General features: G+C 41.7%; 1 protein-coding gene across 7 annotated transcripts in view; it reads right to left on the reverse strand.

The window, feature by feature from the left end:
• The window catches only part of DNM3 (dynamin 3), a 298,280-nt gene that overhangs the window by 12,868 nt on the left and 265,981 nt on the right, over window positions 1–19,431 (reverse strand). For 6 of the 7 annotated variants that reach the window (XM_073356327.1, XM_073356323.1, XM_073356326.1 and 3 more), the window contains 3 exons: window positions 16,553–16,717; window positions 11,005–11,231; window positions 9,445–9,681 (listed from right to left, as the gene is read on the reverse strand). In XM_073356327.1, the coding sequence (XP_073212428.1) occupies window positions 9,445–9,681; window positions 11,005–11,231; window positions 16,553–16,717 (629 nt within the window). Of the gene's footprint in view, window positions 1–9,444; window positions 9,682–11,004; window positions 11,232–16,552; window positions 16,718–19,431 lie in introns of those variants that run through there. The other variant, XM_073356328.1, reaches the window with a different exon arrangement.

A 19,431-nucleotide genomic window follows, 5' to 3' on the forward strand; every position in this document is an offset into this window, starting at 1 on the left:
CCTTCAATAACAACAGAAATTTACAGATGGGCAAAGTAAGGAAAATGCTGCTTGAGAACTTCAGAGTTTGAGTTAAGGAAACTCAGTTGAGTTATTTTGTACATGTCGACATGGGATGCTGACATTTCTGTTTTGATGGTTTTAACATTTTGAATCTCAGCACCTACTGTCAGTGAATAATTACCCTCTGACCCCACACATAATTTCCCACAACTGTGAAAATTTACATAGATAAAAATGCTTAAAAATAAATATCAATATAATCCATCAACATGATAAAAAAAAAAAACAATCTAATTCTGCTAAGCCTACCTATCACTCACCCAGATTTCCTTGGCCAGGGGCATAGCGAGTGTAGGCCCACTTTTTGGCTTTCAGTAGGTTTTCACCTTCTTAGTTTGAAGGAATCTGGACTGCTAGCACAGGAGGACAGGCCTGCAACACAGGCCTTCTTTCCTCTTCCCTCACTTTAGGCCTGGAGCTTACAATGGAAGGAATTTCAGCAATCGGTTACACTGGTGTAACGGAGCAGAGAGCCAGGTCCTGGATTATTCCTGATAAATACAGCTGGCTGAGCCCATAGGATCATCTTTCTTAAGGCCACCTTCTTATTTCAGTCGGACTAAATCAGCTGAAAAATAAAGTTCTGAGGAAACAATGGGTTTCAGCCTGTAAAAATCCCTGGTTTTTTAGTGTGAAGTGTGAGCAAAGGTTACACAAATGTTCCCTTAAAACTACAGTGATCTATAGACTACAACCAGCAGCAGGGGGAGCTGTAATCTTCTGAACTCATTCAGATCAAAAGAAAATTAGAGAAAAACAAATCCAAACGATCTGTGTGCTGTGCTAGCTGCCATGTCAATGAGTAAATATGTGACTAAGCCCAATTAAATGTTTAGTCTGAAGCCAAGAGATGATATTGGTAGAGACAGCAGAGCCCACAGTTTTTCTGCTTTCATCAGACTCTCTCATATTCTGGGACCGGATTCACTGCGTTAGCTGTTCACAGGGTCCAAAAGGTTGATTTCTGGGCAGATTCAGAATCAGACAGTCCTTTTAGATAAAAATGTCATTTCTACAGTGATTCCTATTTAGCTGTTGCTTCAAATCTTTTCACTGAAGTTTCAACTTTTGGGGCAGACCCCCAGAACCTGGCCCCCTTTAGCTAATGGCCTGCTGGGTCCATTTTCTGAAAGGGAAATGCTGTATTTGTAAAAGTTATTGCTAAAGGAGCAGGGGAGCATACGTTCCTAGGATTGAGTAAACGAGTCTGCAGAAAGAATCAGAACTTCTAACTAGCATACATTAAGCAGAACATAAAGAATTTACCAATGAAATCCTATTTAATAACTCCCTGATGTTTCTGGAGTGACTCCTCCTTTGAAGATTTCAGTGGGGTTTTATACGAGGGCTTAACTTCTACTTCCACCCAAAAATTAAAAAATAAAAAAGGTTTATTTTATTTTTAATCTAAAGAGCACACAGTATTTTTTTTCAGTTTTAAGAGAGCTCCGAATAGCTTTAGCTAGACAAATGCAGAGCAAAAGTCACTAAATAAAGCAAGTCTAGACTTAAAACTCGATCAGAACCATATGGGAACTCTTCAAGCATCTGCCTTTTCAGAACTGCTATCATTCTAGAGACATAGTCCACAAAATATGCTTTCAGTGAAGCATAGCTGTAATTACAGTGGGAGGCCCTGCTTTAAGATCATCGCTGGACTAAGAAGAAAAGCCAGGATAGTTCTAAATAAAAGGCTTTTATTTCCACTTACATCTTACATTCACGTCTGTCCATGACCATCACAGAGCACTTACAAAAGTGGATGTATTTTACAATACATTCCTGTTGGTCTGGAGGTGTAAACAGCTTTTTATTTACTTTTTTCTATAAAATTGGCAAGTGTTCATTATATTCCCGGCCTCTTGGGCTCAGACTACACTGTGATTGGAAACTGTGTTCACACCTTTTTAGAAAGAAAATATTGAAACAGTTCTTCAGCCAGGTTTCACTGGTAATGTGGATTCAAGTCTCTTTGTGGACCAGGCTTATTTTAGACTGTAAAGTGGAAAGAGGTTAGACAGATTTTTTTTCTTTAGGTGGGGAACAAAAGTCACTTCTTCTATAAGTCACTATATTCAATCTTAGGGGGAACTGAAACCCATTTTCCCAGGCTTGTCCTAATTGAGAGACAGTCCTAGCATCCTTGCCTGTTTTACTGAAAAGAAGATTTTCTCCCTGTTTAATAAAACCCTGGGATGTCTCCACAGCCAGAGATTCCTCTCCTGTTTTCCCAGCTCACACATCAGCATCTCCACTTCTCAGATGCTCCCTCCTGGCCCCTGCCAAAGCTGCAGAAAGGAACAACAGCAACAGTGGTGGTTCTGGGCCTGCAGTTCAGAAGCAAGAGGACCTCTGGGGGGAGGAGGTCAGCAGGGAAGAGAGAAGAGACTTGGGACTGGGGAAAAAGAATACAAGAGACCAGAAAAGATGGAAAGAGGATGATGAAGGACGATGCAGATGAAAGGAGCAAGGAATAGGGCAGGACTTGAAGCCCAGGGGCAGAAGAAGAACAAGAAGAGGAGAGCAGAGACAATGGAGGGAGTGAAAATCACCACAAAATGATGAGGGAAGGAGAATGTAATCGGCACACAGATGGATAAACACATTTAGGGCTAGTCTGTCCCTAGTTCCAATAGGATCGCCCAAGTCAGTAAGGATTCCCCACTGCCTTGCACAGTCATGTGAGGCTGGTTTGGCTGGAGCCAGGCATGTGCTGCCTGGATTGAGCATGTGAGAACAGAGAGGGCTAATGAGATCTTCAGAACCTCTGCTGCAAGGAATGAATACAATTCCCAATTCTCACTCCTAGCTGTCTCCCCACTACAGCCACTAAGATGATCATCAATGCCGTAGTTAATGCTGACATAGTGTTTAAAGCCAGAAGGGACCATCAGATCATCTGGTCCGACCTACTGCATAATACAGGCCATTACATTTCTCCCAAAAAGCCCTACATTGAGCCCAATAACTTAAATCATACTAATGCCTTTCAGTCCTCAGGAGGACTCAGGAGCTGTTGTGTGCCACAGGCAGAGAACAGGAGAGACCGAGGTGCCACCTATGCTTGAAGCCCCTGCAATGGCAGGAAATTAATTAGGTGAGACATTGAATTGTTTAAGTCATTTTAATTGACACTCGTATGAGATTAATAGGGGACAGAAGGTTTCACATTGTGTCAGGCTGTCTGCAGACTCAGGAAGGCAACACTGCATTGGTTTCGTTCGATTCACCTTCAGAAGGTTTTCTTCATGACCATGAAGGCTAGAAACGTACTATCATTAAAAAATGAAATCTGAGATTCTGCACAATGTGAATGTGACATGTTGGTCACACATACACAGCTAGTGGACTGGATCCAGCCACGGGCCCTATGTTGGACACCCCTTCTCTAGGCACAGGGTCTTCATGACAAACGTTATGCTATTAATTAAATACAGAAGACAAAACACACCTTTGGCTTCCCATCTGCATTCCTGGCGAACGGTATTCACTATTGTTTGCCTTCACTTTTCTTTTTAAAGCCGAGAGTTGCTAAAAATAAAAACCACTTCCTTTTACTAATCAGTACATTTTTAAAAAAGCTAATGAGGCAAAAAATCTCTTGCTGAAAATGTACATCATTAAGCAAATTAATCATCCTCCCAGCTATTGTCAGCTAACAGGACCACAGGAGGTCACAGCAGTGTTTGAGGGCAACTATCCAATTAGTACCCTTAGCCTCTTGCTTATCCCCAGATTTGTCCCTCTGTATGTTTCTCCTCTGTCTCCTTTCTTCTTTCTCCTCTCTTCATACCATTTCTCTCCATTCTCTCTCCCCAAATGCCTCCCTCCACTCTCTCACCAGGCCTGTCTACACTAGGGGAATTTTCTAACCAGTTTTGAAACTGGTTCAGCTAAACTGATTTTCAAGCCAATTAGAGCAATGGTGTAGAGTAGACCCAGTTTCTGGCAGCCTGCCCTGCTTTTACTAAATCACAAGAGGGCCTTGCAACTGGTTCATTAAAATGGGTCTACACTATGCCTCTTACTGGTTTTGCAGAACCAGATTTAAAATCAGTTAAAAAAGTCCCCCAGTATAGACAGACCCATATGCCCTCTCCCCTATTCACACGCTCTCTCTCTTTCTCTCATACACACACACACACACACAGAAAAGGAAGGAAAATATGGGAGCAGATGAATGTACGGGGTGGGAGGCTGTGTAGGAGCAGAGGGGGAATGTGAAGGGAGCAGCAAACTGGGTGGGCGGAAAGGAAGATGGCAAGGGGCTGGCAGATTGTTGGCATGGGAGTGGGGATGGAGAAGCAAAAAATGGCAGTTCTTCTGCCCGGAGAGTTACGAGAAGGTAAGTGGAGTTCCTTCTCTGAGCACCCAGCAGTGAGGACTGCATTACTGTGAGGGCATCTGAGCTTGAAATTTGAACTGGAAATGATAAATCAATTGGGAGGAGGCTCAAACCCCTAAAGGCTCAAATCAGAAATCAGACAGGGAATAATGTACGCACATGTTTTAAAATCTCATGGTTTTTGAATACTTGGGACTGGTGGTACTGGAGTTATGCGGGAGTATGGAGTGTATGAATACACAGTTACAGGGGTTTGGCATGGGGCTGCTATAAACAGTGTATATGATTTTGATGTGGAAGCAAAGCTGAAATCAGTCATGCTTTAGCTTCTTTTTTCCCCTTTAAAACCCAGGAAATTACCATTTTAAAAATCCTTCCATTAACACAATGTTCAAGTTAACTTGTCCCAGGCACATATGGGGTATATTCTGGATTGCTGATTATGCTTTTAAATAGAATCTTAACTTACAATACCTGTTCCTGCAAGAGCACCTTGCACTCCGTGCCTTGTGCATTCAGGCTGAGTCTGATTTAGAACATCAGCTCTTTGAGCACACACCGAAAAGTGCTCAGCTAAAAATAACAGCCATTTTATTATTATTTTATATTTCAGCCAAAAAGTCCAGTAAAAGAACATTCATAAGGTTGAAAGTGCCCACCAGTTAGGAAATGCCAGAATGAAGGTTATCTATCCAATTCAGCCCCTTTGTACATAGGCATTACGCTACAGATTTTAATCGTATGATCACATTCTATTTTTTCCGCAGGACCCTGGCCTCTGTCGGTGCACAGGATAAAACTTGCCAAAAAACTGCAGCCTTAGGCAGAGACCCTCAGCATGGAAAATTTCAGCCTGAATGGTTAGTGTTTGAAAAAGTCAAACACAACTGAAAACAGAGAGTCTTACAATGGGAAGTGTCGGACAACCTGAACTATTGGTGGTGTTACCAGTTCTGCCTAGAACTGCAGTAGCACTCAGAGGCCCCAATCAGAGATAGGGACCCCATTGTACTAGGTGCTGCACGAATATGGAGTAAAGTTCTAGAGCTAGATTTTTAAAGGAGTGAGGCACCTCACTCCTGTTGACTTCTAGGTGAATGATGAGACACAACAGGTGATGTTATAACCATAGGCGTGGACTTTTCGTTTTGCTGGTGGGTGCCCCACACCGGCTCCGGCCCTCCCCCAAGGTCCTGCCCCCAATTCTCCTCTTCCCCTCCCTGCTCTGCCCCCTCCCCCGAGACCCATTTCCCTGAGCGCCTCCCACCCGCCACTCCCTCCTTTCTGCCTCCTCCTGCCTTGAGGGGCAGAGAGCAGCGAGTGGCAGGGCAGTCCCACTGAACAGTTGATCAGCAGCCCAGCAGATTGATTCAATTCTTCATTGATATCATCCCATTCTAAGACCCTACCCCTGCAAACCCATCATGCCCAGAACTGCTGTTGAGTGCTCTGGCAGCTCCATGACTACAGGCCTGAGCGTGAAAGCTGAGCAGGAACAGGATGCCATCCATTCTATAAAGCTTATCTGGGCTTTGTACCTGTCAGTGGACATAACATCTCACTCTAGGATTTGTGTGCAATCAGGTCCTGAGCTTCCACAATGTTTGGAGGTAGCGCAGATCCCAGTGGCAAGTGCATGATGGCCTTTGAGCCTTCACTGAGTGGAAGCTCTCTGCTCCCTCCCCCAGCTGCAGTAACACTACAGAGCACGAAAAATGGGAAGGGGCAGAGAGCATAATCACGGGCGCACATGCTGATTCCAGAGGGCTCTGTTACCAGGAAAAACACATTTCCAATTCCTTCTCTTTCTTCATGGCAAAGCTGAGATGCCCACTCAGTGAAAAAGCTACAACTTAAAGTAACGGCATTAAGACTCGAGTTAGTGTTCAATAAAGATCAGTATCTCTAAACCAGGAAACAAACACACATTCTGGAACTTTATAGTGGCGTTCGTGCAAGCTTACAGTCATCTTATTGAAGCAAGTGCACATCTGCATTTTCTTTTAAAATATCGCTGCAGCCTTTTAAGAGAACAGAGAGGGGAATAATCTGATTTCTGGCAGCAGGGGATATTTTGCAAATCAGAGATACTTTGGCATCAAGCTGCTAACAAAGGCTGGGGCCTTTACTCACAAGCTTTGCTGCTGGGAGAGATCCACCCATCTCAAGTGGGATTAATTAAAACAGGCATGCATCATGCAAATAGTTTCTGTTGCCTCACAGAAATACTCAGGACACATAACCCAAACCAGCTTGAGAATCAGAGAGAAATAAGGAAGAAAATTGTTTCCCCTCTTCCCTGCCCCTTTCCTTTCTCCGTATGTTAAATGAGGAGCAATAAAAAAAACTGCAGAGAGCTCATGGTTTCTGTAAAATTGCAGCTGCTTTGATTAAACGCTAATAACATGGAATAAAATTAGATTTTTTTTTAAAAGGCAGGGGTCATATCTTGCTAATGAGGTGGCAAATTCTCCAGTCAAAACGTATGCATGGCCATACACTGAACAGCATGGTTTGAATCTTTCCTTTCAAAACAGTTTTGGTTATTGCTTTTTTAATCTGAAAGCTCAGCAGGAAAGAGTAAAATGCTCATGTTGTCTTGTTGTGTTACAAGTTTCTGCTCCTGACTAATGGGGGTGAGTGAGGAGAGGGGAGGCTTCTTTGGAAAGTCAAGAAGAAGTTAAAAAATGTCTCTTTCCTCTCAGGAAGCTAAGCCACTTTCCTGGATATGATGGATCCTAACACTTTCAGGAATCACTGGAGAAAACGGTGGTAAAGCAGACAGACTAGATATATAAAGAAGTAAAAGAGAAAGCTAAAGTGTCAACAAGAACTCTTCCTCAAGTCTTTCCCCACCTCCCCCTTTAGTATCTGAGACCCCTTTTCTGAGTCAATTTACTACAATCCTGCTCAGGCTTTTATTAAAAACAGACCATGCGGAGCAGAAATTCCAAGTCTAAAACTGCACTTTTAATAGGCATAGGAGTCAGACACATTGTCCCTCTCAGGTGACTTCCCCCTCCAGCCCCTTCTCAGAAATTTCCTCTCGTTGAGTTTAGTCAGCAGGATAAACTTGACGTTTCAGCACAAATGTGAACTCTTCCACTACATTCTTAAGCGTATGTATGTGTTTTTACACCTAAGGAGTTCGCAGCTCGAGCTACAGAGAACCATGACTCAGTCCAGAAGAAGTACTGCAGATTACATTTAACACAAATGCTATGAAGTCTTCCATACGGACAGTTAAGGTATTTTAACCACACTGACCTCTTTCACCAGCATTTGTTTCCTATGCCAGCAAATGCATCCATAAATGGACAGGCTATTGAAATGAGGCCTAATCAAGCTTCTTCTGTGAGGCAGGGGCTCCACCCAGTCTCCCAGTTTAGCAGTCAAAACATTATTTCACCCATCTTAGGAAAGCAGAGTCCATGCAAATCACAGCAAGGCAAAAAAAGAGAAGGTATGCTCATTCATAAGGACAGGCAAGCTAACAGTTGCTGGGCACCTATGGTTCCCCCCAGTAGCACAACTGACAAAATACTGGATTTTGACTCTGCATCTGGTGTGTACATATACCTCTCTGATGACACAATGGAGACCCTGGCAAAGGAGCCCTGGCATCAGTTTGAAACTCTCCAAACTGGGGAATTCACATAGACTTTTTGGCCTATGGCTTAACACCCAGGGAAGCATTTTTGTATTTCTTCTCAGTGGTCTAATATTAACCAGTAACAAAACTACAGATGGGGGATATTCCTGTGTATATTGAAATGACACCAAGTGCAATTAATGTGTGGCCACTGACATTTTGCCCTTTAATGGTAAAAAACACAAAAATGTTTCCACTGTCTGATGGGCCTGATTTGTTTTTTCTTGGATAGAACAATTAAACTTGAAAGTATCCCATCCAGACAAACTATATTATTGACACCCATAACTCGGCTGACAGTTTCAAGTGGAAGCATTTCATTAGCTCCTAACCTCCAGTGAGGGAATTTTTCACTGTCAATCGCTATTTTAAAAAATGGAAAACTTGCAAAAGTACCTTTTACCTTTCTACTTGTAATCATCTTACGCTGTCCTTCATTTTTAATAAGATTCAAAAATGAGTCAGCCATCTCTTACAAGGGGGTCCATTCTGCTTCTACATCTCAGAGTTTCAGATATAACTGGAACCCCTTGATGGAATAACAATCTTTTATACTCAAGAATGATTAGGGATTACATGATGGCATTGTGAAATTGTAATATCTTAAAGGTGTAAAATTCAGATTAATAGTAAAAATGTTATAACAATGGCTTCCAATGTGTTTTCTCAAAATTACACATATCTAAAGCCATTTGAAAGTATTGATAAAAATGCTAAAAAATTAAAGGAAACTTGGAGTGAAGGCAAGTCTCCAGTCCCTTAATTTACCACGTTGTGCCATGTGACTATCTAAGCTACCTGCTGTAATGCTAAGTGCACTGTGGTCAGCTGTGGAGAGATTTTCAATCACAGCTCTAAATTGCCTTTGTATTTGTGAGTTAAAGTCAGATTTTTACCACTGTTCTTTAAGTGGCTGATTTTTTATGTCTCTCACTGAGATGAATCATCCTCCCCTCTGAAGACAGATGCATTTTGTGATCCAACCAGAATGGATAACGTGAGCCACTACACCTTCATGAGCAGAGATATGATTTTTGTGTGTAATCGAGTCTCTTCTTCTCTCTTTCACAGCTTTTAGCTGTACCAAACACCATGAGCAGCTGTTCTGACTTCAGTCAGACAGTCGAGCATTTCTTTGGACCAATTCACTGCACACTGGTCTTTAATCTTGGGTGAAAAGTTTCTAATTTCTGAGAAATAAGCTTTGTGATACGAATGGATTTGTCAAACCCTGCCTTTGTCTCTCTGCACTGAAAGCACTGTATTGCTTTGTTAATTTTAGATATAAGAAATTGTGTTTCAATTTTCTACCCAATATAAAATATGTCTGTTATTCTATAAGATGAGAACCATACCCAGCATCAAGATTTATTCAATGTCTTACCTTGGAACACTGGGAGGAGCCCGCGTTGGCCGAGATGGAACCTGAGGTGGCGTCCCAAGGCCTTCACTGTTGTTAGGAAATGGAGGTAATGGTCCTGGACGGAATGGGACCGGTGGAGCCCCAGACAGAGGGCCTGGTGATGGGACTGCTGGAGCAGGTCCTCGGCCAGATAAAGGTCTGGTTGGGGGATTATTTAATGTAGGTCTTCTCTGAGTTGAAGGACTTGGAGGGGGTGATCTAATGAACAATCAATCCGAGATTAATGAAAACTACATGGTCTTCAAAAATGGAAGCCAAATACTTTCTGAAACCTGTAACAATCTTGTGAACATTTTCCTCTCTCTCATATTGTCTTGGTCCTGAAGGCAGCCCAGTATCTCACAGAGCTAGTATCGTATATTCTTGCAATGACAACTCTCTCATTTTCCTTTGTTCTGGATGGTACCTTCCATGCTCCCATCCATTCCAAAGAACTGCTCAGAGATGCTTCCAAGTCTCAAAAGAAATGTCTACCTTTCCCCCCCATTTCTACTAAACAAAGATGACATGTACATGCAACCCTTCACTATCACACCATCCCTAGAAAGCAGGCATTATTAAGGTCACAATCAGGTGTGCAATCACAAAGATAAATATAATGCGTTTAGTATTGTCAGTATTCTAACACCAATTTGTTAGGCGGATTTAATAAGAAGGTCACTCTCTTTTTAAGGAAGCCACGGGTAAGGAACACTGAAATCTTACAGTGGCTTGAAAGAACCAAAAAGTGGACACAAAAATTGACTTAGGTTTCACAGAGAGGTGGGGTTGCCTGAGCTTGGGAAGAAAAGAGTTAAAAACCCTTAAAGAAATTGAGATGCTATAGGGTGGGAGCATAAGTGATTATATTATTTGAGCCATAGCAACCAAATGGGATGTTATCAACTGAGCCACAAACAAAGTACTCTACATGGTATTCTCAAAGGCAGAAAAGAGGTTACAAGCACCTTTCTTGACACATATACCTCTTCCATTTATCCACGTAATATGAACATTGGAAGAATTAGTAAAAAACTTGGACTAGATACAGGGTGGATATCTTTTGGTGCAGGAGACAGATACTACAGTAGCTCCATGGAAGATAATTCTAGATGATGAATCCCAAAGCTGCTTGACATATCCAAAAAAAGGATTGCCACGTCCAACAGATTCATATACCAGAACCCTCTCCCCAAGAGTTTTATAAGCACCCTTTTCTCCATGTCCCTTCTAGAACAAAATAGGACAGGAAATATCTGGAATGAAGGCTGGTGGCTTAACTGGTAGAACCTTCCACTGGGCAAAGATGAATTCTGAGCATTCGGTTGTTTAAGTTCAGCTCTCATGGGAGGTTTTTAGGATTACCCGGTACAAGAATTCCACCTGCACACTCCCATCCCTCAACAAGAGTTTTTTGATTCTCTCAAGAATTTCATTTGAGAAATGGAGAAAAGCTTGCCAGAGAAGGTGGAGAGGTAGCGGTGTTGAAGATCTAGCTCTCTGTCTTAATTTCCACTGCAAAACTGATCTGAAGATCCTTACCTGCGGGATTGCTGTAGCCAGGAATCATCAACTGGAGGTGGGGCAGGGATAGATATAGTGCTAGTGCTAATATCTCCAATGATTGCCAGTGCTTCTTTTAGGGCTTGGTACAGGTGAAGCCCCTCATCTCGCCTCTGAGCCTGTTCTGCTGACTCCTCCATCAAGGTGTTTTGGTCCTCAGAGGAATACAAGTGAGCCAGGAGCTCTGCATTTATGAATTCTTTTACCTAGAAAATCAGACAAAAGAAGACCCCTGCTACCGGGCTGCAAATGGCAATAAGATATTGCATAAACACAGTTGAGGTCTTCAAAACAATGGACAAGGCACAATCAAGTTCATCTGCCACCACTGGAATGCTGGCACTTCAATGAGAATACACCAGATCTATAGAGAAGAAGAGAGATCAAGAGAAATTGTGCCAGACAGACAGCACTGGGAACTGAAGTCCACTATTCAACCACTTAAGCTTAGAAGCCAGGGTGGCATGCTACTCTACCAGATGAATTTTCTCACCTCTAGGGTTAATTCAGTGTAACTATTCAATTCTCGACCTCCCTGTATTGAACACCCACTATGGTGCCAGTTTTGAAAGTGGCCTTAGAAGTTCATGCTAGTCTCTGAGGAAGAGGGGAGGTCCCAGAACTATATACCTACTAGCTAAACCAATGGTCACATTCTGAGGCCACAGGGATGCTGGCCATCAGGAAGGGTAGCTGAGTTTGTGGGAAGGGAGGAAACTTTTAGAATTCTGCTTGATAAACCTGGTAAAGTGCTTTGAGGTACAGAGTAGAAAAATGCTTTTTGTAAGTATTGTTGTTAATATGTAAATCTCTGTAGGATCCTCCTGAACTGAGAATACCCCTCATATGCCACACCAAGATATGCTCATGGTGTAACACTGCACAATGCATTGTGGGGTTCTTCTGCCTTTCTTTCAGGCATATGGCCCTTAGACACCATCAGCGGCAAGTACTGATCTAAGCCTGTAAGGTGTCTCCTATATTTTTAACTCATTTCACACAGGCTATTGAACAGCTGTCAAGTCCTAAGAGCATTTTTGGTCCAATTCTGAACAGCTGACCTAAAGGTTAAAGGGCAGCCCATCACCAATCCCGTAAGCCATCTAGTTCCCCGGGAATGGAATTTTTAAGGCACTATAAAATGTCTTTCAGAATTATTTTCTTAATACTAATTTCACCTACTGCACATCAAGTCTTTCATCTCTGACAACTTAGTGGGACCCTGAATGCCCCCATATACACACGCATCTTATAAACTGAATATATAATCTAATTTAATATACTGATTCCTTGCTATGCCTGCCCTGATTATAGAAACCTGGGGCACATTAAGACAGATACAGATCTAGAGGTATTTAAATAATTCTGTGATAAATAGATTCAGAGACCAGTTGTTGATCTATTAAATCCTTGCATTGGAGGATTTTTTTTTAAAACTCTTCTGATCTATTTCTCATCTGTTTTTCACTCTGTAAAGATTATTTGCGCTTGAGACGCTAACAGTAACACATTCCTAAACATCTGATTTCATAAGTACAACCTCTGATTGCAGAGGAGTTTGCACTAGCTTAATTACATGGTTTTAAAAACTAATTATTTTTATACTGGGACAGTTTTTGTGTGTAGACAAGGCCTGAGAGCCAGTGGTTAAGTTGAACTGGTGTTCAGTGCCTTCCAACAGTGAAAAGTAGGGGGGCCTTCCAGAAAAAACAGGCACATGGTCACTGGAAGCTATTGTCGTTTCCCGTTCATGTTCAAGAGGAGATATATGAATTCTTACCAACGTCTGCAAATTTTTCCCATGAATCTCACGCTGTTTTTCAGCGGATGGTACTGATCAAATGCCAGAATACACTATTTTCCTTGCTATTGCCAGAAGCTCCACATTAAAAACAGATATCTTAGTTAAACAGCATCAAATTATACTTGATGAAATGAAAATTTAAATGGCATCACTTAAAAAAAATCCTTAAATTAGATTAAGGGCAGAGCTGATCGTAAAGGAATTGTTAAACCACAAATATCTGTTTGAACAACATCAGTCTGCAACTATTATCATGGTAGATCCCTGTCTACTGTTAGCACAGATCTCCAGGCATGCTCACTGATCCCCAGTGTAAGCTCAGCACTGGAGCTGTTATGTGGCTAGTCTACCTCCCCACCTGATGCATTTGATCGCAGACCAACTCTCCAAGGAGAAGATGGGCCCTCTGTACACGCAGCTTTCTCCAGGCTTGGGGGAACTGATACCTTAGCCCCTTCCAGGACAAACACAATATTACACAAACTGTTTAAGATATGTCCCCAAACAGGGCTCAAACCTGCAATGTTCAAAATCACCGTATGCATCTTAATACCCCAGTACCCCAGATCCTGCCTCATTGGAGATCTTCTAGGGAGGGACAAGAATTCAGAGAGGCGTTCTGTATGTGGGTGAGAGATAGCACAAGGCAGCCCAGAGAGCAGCTTGAAGTGTTGCTCTCACAGCTGGCGCTAAAGGAGCATGCATGGAAATCTCAACTAGCAACAGGCAGGGCTACCGCTACCATGGGATCGAATAGGCAGACAGTCATTTCCATAACATTAAAAGACCTGTATTAAAGTTTAAATTGGAGTTAATCCATCAAGCCGAGCCTACCTTTTCCAAGATCACCCACTATTTGCAACTTCCAATACCTCAGCACCAGGAGGTACATTATTAGGGCTCTGCACAAAATTTGTATCTGCATCTGATCTGTGATCCGCAAAAATGGTCCGCAGATATAAAACGGATATCCGTGGATTTGCAGGGCCCTATGTATTAGTAACATGTCAGCTTTGAATTCTGACCTTGTGTTTCATTTAGGTGTGTTTGACTCTTTAATAATAACTTGATGAAGGTTTTTTGTGGTAAATTTTCTTTTCTTTTAAAGTAACCAACATTCACCCTAATTAGCAGCTGATTTGGAACGTAGCAATATACATTCAAGACAGACATATACAAGACATGCTGTAGGACAGCATCCATCTATTTTCTCTACAATAAATTTGAATCCAGTACTTCACACTGAATTGTAAGCATCACTTAAAGATCCCTCCAACTGGTGAGGAAGTTCTACAGATATTCAGTGGATTGCGATTGCTATGGAAACCACTTCCTTGGGATCAATTTGTTTCTAGAGCTCTGCAGGCAGGACTCTGGGACACTATGTATTGAAAAGAATAATTAAAAGGGGTTTAATTTCATTTCTCTCTCAGTGGATGGTTTGGGAATTCTAAAGATCTCCAGACAATGAAAACTGCCGAAAAGGACTCAGCTTCCAATGCTGCTCCCCTACTTCCCATTTCTTTGCATGACATTTTGGCTTGCTAAGCAAAAAGTTATTCTTTTCTCTGTTTAACAGTGTCAATTTAAAAAAAAAGCAACATCTTCACGGTTTTTTCAATTTTTTTCAATTCGAGCCTCCTGGAAATAAATGCATTAACATTTAATTCTCAAGTGTTCACACTTTCTTTTGAAAAGCTTTCATTCTTTGGTATAATTTTAAGTTATAAGAGTGGACTCAGCGTTTCTGCTAGCACTGGTGCACTCAAACCCAGGGTGTGTACTCTGACTGACAGGTTAGTTTAGAACTAGACAGTGTCAAAAATGTGCTGTTTCTTTGTGCCACTGTCACCTGGAATGCTTTAATAATAAGACAGCCACAGAGTTTCAGTGTACAAGGCCTTACCGCACTGTACTTCTGAAGCAAAGCATTTCAACTTCTTAAACAATTCCATATGGGGTCGTGAGTGGCAGAAAATGTAATGTAAACTTTCCACAGGAACTGTTCACTAAATTCTGCACTTTCTGAAAGGGAGCTGGAGCAATATCCCTTTCAAAAGGCAACGGAGTTCCCCTTAAGTCTATAAAGCAAGGTCCCAGCTGTGCTCTGGAGGGAGCAGAGAGAATTGCTCCACATACACACTTCCTGAATTCTAGATTTGTGCTAATTTTGGAAAAATGTGGAAGTTCCATTTGTTTTCACACTCTTCTGCAAAGGCCTCAGTGAATCTTCCCTCCCAGGATTCTAACATAGTTCAAAGATTGGCCTCATTAGCCCAAGAGAAGTTAAGAGAAGCCTAGTTGGTCTTCCCCACTGTGTGAAGATCTTGTACATTCCGTACCAACTAGTGGACTGCATTCAAGCTGCTATGCCAGCCATCCAGATCTCAGGTGCAATGTAATTCCCACAAACCTCCAATATATCAGCCTTCCGAAAATAAAAGGTGGCTTTGTGAATTCTCATGTAAATGCTACATTTTAGACAGATTTCCTTTTTACTGTATTCTATTTATTACAACTGATTTTTTGTTGACTTAACAGATCCTAAAGAAGGTCCTGTCAGTGACTGAAAGGAAGTGCTATTTCCCATAGTGATTTAATTCAAATATGGCAGTAGCGGTAGTAGTACAAAGAGTAGGACAGAATGGATCCCAGTCAGGACTCTATCAGGAAGCGAAGGACTTCTAGGTCCTCAAGCAGTAGGCTAGCAATGCTAATGCAAAGCTACTTTTAAATCAGATGATCTAGGGGGTAGACAGACACACACATTTCTTCTGATACTCTAAACCAGCGGTTCTCAAACTTATTTGATTGGGCCCCCCTTCTTTGTGTCTGTAGTCGTTTACTCCCCCACAAGTACATATACCGCCACCCAGCTCTGAAGGCAGAGCGGAGAACAGCAGCTGCTGGCCGAGCACCCAGCTCTGAAGGCAGAGCGGAGAACAGCAGCTGCTGGCCGAGCACCCAGCTCTGAAGGCAGAGCGGAGAACAGCAGCTGCTGGCCGAGCACCCAGCTCTGACGGCAGCGCCGTGGGCGCCAGCAGCAGCAGCACAGAAATAAGGTGTCAATGTGACAAGTGATATTCATCAATATGACTCCGCGCCCACTGCCACCTTACTTCTGTGCTGCAGCTGCCATCCTGGGGCTGATGGCCAGAGTCCCGCCTACTCCAGGTGAGGGATGGGGGGGGGGGGAAGAGAGCCCGAGCATAGGTGGCGGGGCTCTGGCTGACCCCTTTATGCAACAAGGACATTCACGGCCTTTGGTCATTTAAGGATTACAGGTCAGTGCAATACAGGTCTGCTGCACATCGTCAGCTGCTGTCTAGGTGGAGTTCCCAGCTTGCACTCTGTGGGAGGCATTACAAACACACCACTGAAGGACAAGTATGACTGGGTCTGGAATATGCTTTTAAACAGTACTGTTGTGGCCAACTAGGACGAACTGAACTGAGCCTTACATTAAAAATACTATAGTATTCTACAGTAACGACTATAAGAAACTGCAGAGCATTGGACTTTTTGCTGCAGAAGTCTCCAGTGTTTTGTCTTAATAAGGGCAGAACTACTACTCATGTTTGCAATGTGTGATATTCTATATGCTCGTTGTCCTCTCTTCACCGTACAGCAGTGCTCTCTATTTTAAAAATGAGTCAGTTCTTTAAGAGTTGAAGATAAAACCAAACATTTGAAAATGATTGAGAAAGCTAGGTTGTTACTTACATTGTTGATCATAAGGTGCATGATTGTTTTTGGTATCAGATCACGAATACACTTATTGATAATAGACATGTAGGAGTCCACAAGGTTGCGAATAGTCTCCACCTGCCTCTCCAGTTGAGGGTCCATGGAGAAATTGTCTGCTTGGCTGTTCTCATCGTTTTCCAACTACACAGAAGCAGAATGAAACATAAACCTCTTTCCATGCTATTTACTCATTCAAAGTTGGAACAAGAGGGCCAAGAAAGCTGTGCTTACAGATTGGTAATACAGCAACACATTCCTTTGATACCAGCATGTTCGGAGCTTTAACCGTTAGGCATCAAGCTGGCTTACATTAGTGCGTAGCAGCAGGAAATCTGGATTCCTGGCAGTTAGGGGTTAATGGAAGATCCAACGTGAGTCCATTTTCAGAGGATATGTTACATGTTTCCATACAAACTCACATTTTTAGATCAAAGCTGGGTTCAAAACAGTAAAGAACCGAGGAGGTGAATGAAACCCTCAGAAATTCCCTCAGCTCATTGCAATACTTACTAACAGAGAGCGTAAGTACCAGATTCAACCTGCCAATTGTCTTGTGACTCACTCCTAAAGGCAGCACTACAAACTCTGATTTTGTAATCTCTGGTCCTCTGGGTAAATTCTAGCCTTGCTACTGAGAACTGACTCAGTTGTGACAAATTCAGAAACTCTGCCACAGACTTGTTAGATGAGGCGTAACACATCTAACAACAAATGACTTAGGGATGACAACTGGTTTCAGTACTTCAAGGCTTTGCACATAAGGCCTTTCTTCCGCTGGATTGGAATAGCTTGTTTGTATGTAAACAGTTGACCTGAAATAGGGGATCTGTGTTTACCACTGAAATTAACTAGAACTAATGGTATGCACTTCATTTCAGTTTGGACTGTTTAAAAACAAGAAAACTACTGTACATTGATCTTGTAGGCAAAAAATAAACTGCTTCCACAGGCTTAAATAAGCCAAAGGAACTGAATTTAAAGTGGAAAAGCATGGGGAATAATGTCTTTTTCCCCACCCCAAGAGAAAATATTTCTCTGCGGAAACTCAGAAAGAGAATTTAAGCTGTTCTGGTTTCAACAACAAAAACTAAAATCTTGTCCATTTGCAGCTGTAGCTATTGCACAAAAGAAAACAGAAGTTATATGATCAAGTGTGAATAACATACTATGAACAAAATCTAATTGAGGTAAGTAGCTATCTACCAGCCATACTTGTGAGCATCAGCAGCTACTACACTATTAATATTATGTTAAGATAAGATTTTCATGTAACTAGTGGCTTCAGGCGTTCAACTTGAGACAACCTAGGGGCCTGGTTTTCAGAGGGCAGATGCTCAGCACTTTGAGAATCTGAAAAATCACACTTCAAGGAATTCTAAGTGGGGCACCCCAGAACTGAGATGCTAAAAATCCCTAGTCATTTGGGAAAATCTTGGCCTTCAGTGCCTTTGCTATACAGCCTCCCACCTTCCTGCAAAACACAATTTCTGAAAATTCTGCAGCGGTGCCTAAGTCTTACACTGGGATGAATTTTATCCCAGTGGAGTATATTCACTAAATGAAAATACATTACAGTAAGAATCAAACACAAAAAGGTATTATATTCTTTATTAGTAGTATTATTTTAGAGCCAAGAGTCCCAGTCACAGACCAGAGCCCCATTACGCTAGATGCTGTCCAGACCTGGAACAAAAAGATTGTCAGCTCTTTGGGGCAGGGACTATCTAATCAGCAGAAGGTAAAACCCACACAAAGCAACAAGCCTTTCTTACTCCAAAACCAAGACATGCTCCCAACATGACCTCTTAACACAATGTGTCTGTTTTGGCCTATTTGGTACTAGAAGGTAAATCATTCAGAATAGCATTTCACATTTACTGCTTATAAACCATAGCTTGATGCAACCAATACCAAAAACCAACTGGGAGTAGGTTTAACTTCTTGTAGCTGAGCCAAGGAACAAGGTCTAATATACCATTTAAAAATTAAATACTCCTTGAGTTTCATTGCCCTTAATATGACAGATTATAACAGGTTAGACATTTTTAATTAGAGCAAAACCAATGGAGAAAACTACTAATCTAACGGCTTTAAAAATAATTAGCAAAGTTTCTAAAAATTTGGAGAGGGCGAATGGGACTCAAGCACTGTAACTGATGAAACCCAAGATGAAGTTCTGCTTTGGATTCTGTAACACCAGTAGAGACACTAACATGCAAACCTTAATCATTCTGCTAATGGACTACATATGGTGGAGAGTCACAGAATTCAGATCGAATATTTCTTTTTTTCTTTTCCTCCCTGGGTTTGGAAAGAAACAAGCAGTAATTTCCCCTTCTAAAATACCCAAGATAAATGGAAAAGCATACATCTATGGAATTTTTCTTTGAGCAAAGTAATTGCAGACATAAAATGCCGTTTTCCCAGTACCCCCAGATCTAGCTGGAATTTTCTATCACCTCCTCCATGCTCTCTATATAACGGAGTGTATGTCTATGTATTTTTTTCCCTGTTTAAATTACAGGATTGCAAAAAGATTCTTTGCTGGCTAAGCAACTAAGTGACAGATGTTTATCATTATCCTCATCAAGGGAATGTAAAATAAAAATAGTAATTTGTCTCTGATCTTGAAGGCGAAGGGTAACAGTCTGCAAACATTTAACCTTTTATGTGCAGGTTCAATGGTGATGTTTACAAAATGTGGATAATATTGCAGGAATCAATATCCTTTTTGAAAAGGTAACAGATTATACTTTATACTGCTGATCTATTTTTTATATCAATTTTTGGTAAGTTTAAAGCAATTTTTAAAAAGGTTTCCACTAATAATATTCTCAACATTTTACTGTCTTTTT

Source organism: Lepidochelys kempii, chromosome 8, assembly GCF_965140265.1.
Source record: "Lepidochelys kempii isolate rLepKem1 chromosome 8, rLepKem1.hap2, whole genome shotgun sequence".
Classification (NCBI taxonomy): Eukaryota; Metazoa; Chordata; order Testudines; family Cheloniidae; genus Lepidochelys; species Lepidochelys kempii.